The 7513-nt window shown below is 47.9% G+C and overlaps 1 protein-coding gene across 1 annotated transcript in view; it reads left to right on the forward strand.

Annotated features, from left to right (window-relative positions):
- The first annotated feature begins 5011 nt into the window (after window positions 1-5011).
- UBL3 (ubiquitin like 3) overlaps window positions 5012-7513 on the forward strand; it is a 55806-nt gene continuing 53304 nt past the window's right edge. Inside the window, exon 1 of the mRNA XM_023918745.2 lies at window positions 5012-5779. Coding sequence (XP_023774513.1) covers window positions 5753-5779 — 27 coding nt within the window. The 5' untranslated portion in view covers window positions 5012-5752. The remainder of the gene's footprint in view (window positions 5780-7513) is intronic.

A 7513-nucleotide genomic window follows, 5' to 3' on the forward strand; every position in this document is an offset into this window, starting at 1 on the left:
CTGTGGGATCCAGCCCTCATTTCCAGTGCAGCTTTTTGCCTGAACGCTTCTTTGTAAGGTGCTCGAATTCAGTGTGACTGAGTCACGCCGAGTTGAATGCAAACTTGGCTTTGTAACAGTTAAAAAAAAGAAGGCCACATGTTTCTACAAAGGTATTAAAAGTATCCTGTTGAGTAACCCGGTGTGTTCCTTGCTGCCCTGGATATCTCGCCGCTGGGGCTGCCAGAGAGGGAAAGAATCCTGATCTGTCCCCCAGCCAAACACCAAAGAATTAAACCCTTTGTCTTGGGAGCCTTTCACCTTCTCAGGGTGCTCTGAAAATCTGGAGGCAAATCAGAAATTGCCTTAAAAGATATTTCCTGATGGTATGTTTGCTCTCCTGAAGATGCTCCTGTTCACAGCCTGCCTCAAGGGGAAAACACTGGAGGACAGTACTGGGCTGAAAGCTTTTAATGTCAGTCGTGGGATGCAGGCTTGATGTGGTGTCCAACCCCAGCAATAACAACACTCGGGAGAGACAGTGCTGCTCTTCTGAAAAAATGGCAATCAGTCTCACATGCTAACAGTGGGTTATGCTGCTATTAAGGCTATAAATGACATGAAGTTTCATGCTCCAGGGCATAAACCAGCCTCTCTGGCAGCCTTGGCAGCAGTAGAAACTTAGCAAATAAGATGATTATAACGTGATTGTCTACCGCAGGGGTCTGTGTGTCCTTCTCTGAAGTATTTGATGCTGGCCACTGCTGGAGACAGGATATCACATTGGCTGGACTACTAATCTGATTTAGTATAACAGACCTTTTATTCCTATTAAGCACGTCTCAGTACAGAGTCAGCTTTCAACTAGTACTGATGGCCATGAAACGCTTAATCTGCAGCCCAGTCTACTTGTAGATACCTGGCACAATTCTTCTCTGAGGGAATACAGAATGGCCAAATTGTACTTGTGTCATGTCATATTTTTCAAACAATTAATGAAATATCAGTTGTGTACTTCATCAATTTGCCCCATAAATTGCCAAAGTAGTGATGATGAATGGTTTTGTATCTGGATGTCAAAATTCAAATGACAGTTCTGCAAAGGAGACTTAATGGAAATAAGATTTGTGCATCTGAGTACAGGATTAGGCCCCAAAAACAGAATAGCTTTTTGAACTTTCTATCTTGCTAGCATTCCTCTTGAACAGCATTTCCCATTTTTCCTTGATCTTTGGATGTGGAAAAGATTTGTTTTCAGATGTCTATGCCTGTAGCACTTGCTTGGGATTTATCTGCAAGCTGATGCCAGACTCACCCTGTGGTTATGCTTTTCTAGGGTCCCTTGTTCCAGACAACTACTGCTGACCACAATTCTCATTTCCTCTCTCTGCAAATGTGAAATGAATACTATCATAACAGCATTTCTTAACACATGCCAAAGAGAAAAAATCGTTTTTCTGTTTTGTATTTGACCACCCTGCATTTCAAGTATATGAATATGTATTTCAAGTATACCTCATCTCTACAAAACTGGTAGGTTTTACCCCTGTCATCATATGTAGTGCAACTTCTACCAGGATCATCATTCAGCACCTCTTCTTATTTATTTGCCTGTCACACAATCACCCTGAAATAATCTCCAGCATGTACCAGTTGTACCAGATCCTCCATTCATTTGTGTTTGGTCATCAGAGATAAGAGCCAGGGGAAAAAATAATCATCCAAATGTGACATAAATATCAGCTTTTGGGCAAACCCAGCACTATGAACCTTTCAGAACAGGATATGATGTGTACTTATACTGTGCTGTGCCTAATATTAGGGCATTCTGGCTAGCAGTCATAACTGTAGATTCAAATAGATGGTAGTCATTATAATCATTAAAAAGGTAATTTACATCTCTCAGTCAGTACAGCTATGAGAGGAGCTGATCCTCATTTATGCAACACTTGGCAGAAAAGTTGACCAAGTCAACTGCATACACAAAGCAGACTCAGAGTAGTCAGGACTCCTTTGTCTCCTCCTATACCCCACTTCTTCACCAACACATGATCCTTCCTCTTAATGGACTGCTAAAATAGAGGCAAAAAAAGCAAATCCCATAGAATCATGATGGTTTCTTTCCTGTGGTTATGTCCTTTGGATGTGTTTATCATTATGCATCATGGAAGGGTTCCTCCATCTGAATGCTAAAAAATCTCCAGTGCAGCGGATGTGCCCTGCTGCTGCCTGCTTGCCTTACTGACCCCTCGTGCCAAACAAGCAAGTTTGCCTGTGCTTGCTGCTGTCCTTACTTGCCTGACTTGCTTGGGCACATGGACTTCTTGATGTTCAGTGGAAGGGTATTTCCACACAATTGGCAATCCATCCTGTGAGCTGCAAAGGATTGCAAAGCCCTGCTGTCAGTGTTTCCCGCTTATAGCTGGGGAGGTGGGAAGGGCCACACATCTCAGCAGTCACAGAGTGGCTGAGGACATAACTGCGCTGCCATCAACTTCCGTTTACATCGGGAGACAGCTGTGATGTGCAGTGCCTGTAAAGCAGTTGTGGTGCCTGCTCTCTTGCCCCTACTATAAGAGTGATAGTGAGAAAGGTATGGGCAGAGCACTTCCTAAATTACCTGGATCACCTTGAGGCACCTGTACAGGGCTGCTGTCTGAGAGGAGTGAAGGGCTGGTCTGCAGGATGGCCTTCAAGCAGATCTTATGATCCTGATTAAATTTAAGCTGTTGTATGTAAGTTTCTTGTGGGTTTTTTTGTTTGATTGTTTTTCAGGGAAAAGTCCACCATTAGTAAGGTTTTAAGTATAAACGTTTTAAGTATAAACTCTACTGAGCAAGATCTTTTATAATTCCTTAGTCTGTCACTGATTCAATCAGAAAGTCATAGATACCCAGGAATGCATAATGCTTGAAACAGAGAGCCATCTTTCAAATCTCATCTCTTTAAGTCTCCTCTTGTACTTTCTCCTTCCCTCAAGAATAGTCAGTCAGAGAGAGTGAGTGGTGCTCCAACAACTCGCTGTTACTCCCACAAACACAAGGCCTTTTATCCTGCTGGTGTCTAGAAGGCCTGACTGAAATTGGGGCTGTCACTCACTCCCAAAAATGTACGATCTAAGCAAATTTGGCTGACAAGAGAGGGAGTGACATGCCTAAAGTCACACCATGTGGCAGTACAGAATGCTCACAGAGATCACACATGTAGGGCCACTTTTGTTGGCCCCCAACTCTTTTCCCAGGCATCAAACAGGGCTACTTGCTGTCAGATCTGTCTTCTGAAGTCAGGAGTTTTGTACTATTTTGGGGCAGAGTACAAAGTAAAGAATTATAACCCCTGCAAGGGGCAGTGTCTTGCCAAGGGTTGCCTTTGCAGTATGAAGTCCTAAAGAGGAAAGGCAGACTCAAACTTTTAGAATTAAAGGGAACAACTCTGTGTTAATTTCCTGTGGTTTTACATGAGATTTGTCCACAAAGGAACCATCTGTCACCATCTGCTTGATTTTCTTGATTTATTTTTTTTTCTTGGACAGTTTCACAGTATTGGTATGTGAATGTGCCTATCCACACCCCTCTCAAAAGGCCAACTCATTTTTTCAGTAGACATGTGCCTTGTGTGGATTTCTTTTTGTGTATTTGAGCTGCAGTGCACTTTTCATCAGGCACTATCTTTCTTTGTTGAATGCTGGTCTCCAGGAGTTGCCCGGAATAAGGGATAAAACACCAATTGCACACAGTTTCTGGTAACTTAGGTCCTTAACAAAATGCAGAGCTCTTCAGGAAGCAAGGTGGCTTTTGAGGGGGCATTTCACATGATAAGAGAGCTCCATTTCTCTGCTGCTTCCAAGATGTCAGTCACTGTTTGCGCTGTGAATTTCACAGGAGCCTTTTTTCATTATTAAAACTGGAGTTTGGGAAACAAAGAAACAAATAATTAAAATAATAAAAAAAACCCTCCCAAAAAATCTGGTGAATAATGTGAGAATGAGGAATACAAAAATGTAATACACAGGCCTAGACTTGAAGATCCAGGGTGCAAAACAATTAAAACAATAACATGGAAATATAGCATATCTACAGGGAATCTGTAGAGGGGCTCTCATCAGGAACTGTAATGATAGGACAACAGGTAATTGGATGAGTAGTAATGGGTGCAAACACAGAGTGAAAATATAGATACTAGGAATAAATTCTTTACTCAGAGGGCAGTGAAGCACTGGAAAAGGCTGCTCAGGTGGGTTGCGGATGCCCCAACCCTGGCAGTGTTCAAGGCCAGCTTGGATAAGTCCTTGAGCAACTTGGTCTAGCGGCAGGGTGGGTTAGGGCTAGGTGATCTTTAAGCTCCATTCCAACCCCTTAACATTTTATAGTAATGACTTTTTTTTTTTTTTTTGTCCTTGTTGGAAACTGTCCAGGAGGACAGCGCGGGCCCACACGCCGTGCACGGCACCCGCTTTGGGAGGCAGAGTCTGCGGGGGGAGCGCCAGAGCCCCTGAGGGAGCTGCAGCGCCCGTGGGGGGAAAGCGCCGGTTCACTTGGCGCTCGGGGGTCTCTACTGCCCGGGGGGAAGCGGCGCCGCCGGTGCCGCGGAGCCCCCTCGATGCCGCCCTGGCCGACGCTGCGGGAGCACGGCGGGGCCCAGGGGCTCCCGCGCTGGGCCGGGCCGGGCCGGGCCGGGCCGGGCCGGGGGCCCGCGGAGGGCGTGAGGCCCCGCCCCGGCGGCGCTCGGCCCCGGCCGCCTACAAGCCCCATGGTGCCTCGCGGGGCGGCGGCGTGTGACGCGGCGGGAGCGGGGGCGGTGGAGTCGGCGGCGGAGGGTCCGTGTCTCCCCTGCCGCGTCCCCTCGCTCGGCTCGGCGGGCGCCATGTTGGCTTGAGCCGAAGATGACAGGGGGCGGCTGCGGGCGAGGATCGCGCTGAAGGAGCGGCACCTCCGGCTCGCAGCGCGGCTCTCGGGGGGCGGCCGGAGCCGCCGGCGGACAAGGCGGGGGAGGGAGGGAGGGCGGGCTGAGGAGGCGGCGGCGGCGGCGATGCGAGCGGAGAGCTGAGGCTGCGGGAGGCGGCCGCCGTCGAACGCCCCCCGGCCCCCTCCGAGCGCCGCGGGGGAGGGCTCTCCCCTCCGAGCGCCCTCCCTCCCTTCCCTCCCCGGCCCGCGTCCCCGCCGGGCGCTGTTGGATGCCGCACACCGCCTAGGGGGGGCCGCAGCCCGGCGTCCTCCCCAGCGGCCCCGGGCCCACCCCGGCCCTCCCGCCTCCCTGCCCCGCCGCCCAGGGCAGGAGCCAGGTCGTGCCTGCGCGCCCGGGTCGCCTGCGCCGACTGAGGAGGTGACTTGGACGCACTATTATCCCGTGTGAATCATCCTGTCGTCATTTGTCGAGGCTGGGAGAGAAGGCAGAGGGCGAGAAGGGGGGAAAAAGCCCGCACGCAGCTCATGTGGCGGTGTAGTCCTGCTGCCTGGTCTACCTGGCACCGCTGGTGCTGCTGCTGCCGCCGCTGCCGCTGACAGGGATCTGCTGCCATCTCTGGTCTCCCGCTGGCTCCTCCGGTCCAGCCCGGCACCGCTGCCCCTGGATATTCCTGCTTCTCAGCCGGCCGCCTTCCCCACTGCTTGTCGGGCACCGCTTTCGCGTAGGGAACGTGGAAGCTGCTGCCTCCCATACTGACACCGGTTTTGCATCTTGAAGATCTCCGGCGGGCTGCTCTTGGTGCTGCTGCTTTTTTTGTTTTGTTTCTGTTTTTTTAAGTTGATTTTAAGCCATTTAGGGTAACATCAAAATGTCCAGCAGCGTTCCAGCTGATATGGTGAGTGTTGTACTGTTTATTTAATAGTTTTATTATAGAATAACGTTTATTTCAGCCTGATTTTGACAGAGAACATGGAAAGAAGCGGGGCGTGGGAAGGAAAAAAAAGGTCTTAGTTGCATATTTAAGGAACATAAAGTTCCCAGTTAATTACATTCCCCCTCCCTCCCCAGATGCTGGTTTTGCTTCGCTTTTAGGTGGTGGAGTGGGAGATCTGCAACGTCGCCTCCAGTGTAGCGAGGGAAGGGGGATGCCAGACTCCTTTACCTATGGCAGTCAGTACCTTGAGTGCTCACGTTTGAGTCGTGTAGCGCTGCTCTTCAGCTCCGTTGAGTAGTTTTTTGGGGGTAGATAAATACGAAGCAGAGCATTCGGGAATTCGGGATGAATTTCTCTACCCATTTCTTTCTTCCTTTCTTTTTTTCTTTTTTTTTTTTTTTTTTTTTTGGTTTTCCTTTCTTTCTTTCTAAACCTCTTAAACTTGGCTTGTGTCTTGCCAACGCTTTGTCTTCCGATGTTGATGGGAAGTTAATCTCTTCACTTGCTCCCGGCTCAAGAGCGAGAGAGAAATTTTCATGCGCTTTATTTTCATGGCGAGGTCCTTTGTGCACTAGCTGCAATCTGGACATTTTTCAAGGGCACTCCTAGTACTTCTTATGGCGGACTGTACTTCAGCTTGTATTGGATACTCGGCTCGGTACATTTAAAAAAGGAAGGTATAGTAGATCACGAAGAGGTAGGGTGAATCAGGTCTGCCAGGTAATCTTCCGTTCAGCACGACTTTCTCCATTTGTATGTATTTCCATAAATCAGGTTATATTTTCATAAGTCACTTAATTTGAAAAAACACCCACGAACTTGTAGCTGCAGTTTGGTATGTTAATTCTTTATTCTTACAGCAGAATATTTTCACGTGTCTCCGCACGGCTGTTCACATTTAAAGGTACTTTTTTTCCTCCCCAAAAGCAGAGGAGTTGTCTGTGCTTTTTTTTTTTTTGTTTTGTTTTGTGGGTAAAATCTGCCCTGGTAGTGAGAACAATAAAACCGAGTAGCCCTTGTTTAAGTCACTGATGTACAGTTAATTGTGATATGTATGGCAACTAGGCTATTGAAATAATGGTATCTGTTTAGTTGCTTGCTTTCTGTATTTCCTTCACAGCTTTTGTACAGCAGTCACAATGAGTGAATTTTTATCAAATAAAGCAGAAACAGTATGATATAGAGGATGATCAAACAGCAAGTTATAAGCTTACAGGTTTTTTCTTTTCTTCCCCCTGCCTTTCTCAAATACTATAAATCTGTAAATAAATTTTACCTCCCCTGGATGAACAGAGCAATTAAAGGATTGAAACTCAGAGGCAATAAGCTCCTCAGCTCTCAGTTTTCACGTATTTCTTTTTAGTGTTTCTCTCCCTGACTCTAGGAGCTTTTTGAACCCCCTTCTCTCCTGCACGTGGCTGTCTAGCATTATATCACAGAAATCCTCGCCTGGGCCGTGGAGGATTAGGTGCAAATCTCTCAGTGCTGCTTTTTAAGTTGCCTGGAGGAGTCCCTTGACGGTGACATGAAGCACACTCCTCCTCCCTGTCACCCTGGGCTGAGCTGCCACCTCCGTGCTCCTCCTAGGGCCTGCCTGCCTGGGAGTCCCGGTGCTGCCACTAGGCTTGTAATGCTTGACATTTTCTACAAAGTACACAGATTTTAAAATAGGCAAAATACATTTTTTTTCTGTGA

Source organism: Cyanistes caeruleus, chromosome 3 (assembly GCF_971803275.1).
Source record: "Cyanistes caeruleus chromosome 3, bCyaCae1.hap1.1, whole genome shotgun sequence".
Taxonomy (NCBI): domain Eukaryota; kingdom Metazoa; phylum Chordata; class Aves; order Passeriformes; family Paridae; genus Cyanistes; species Cyanistes caeruleus.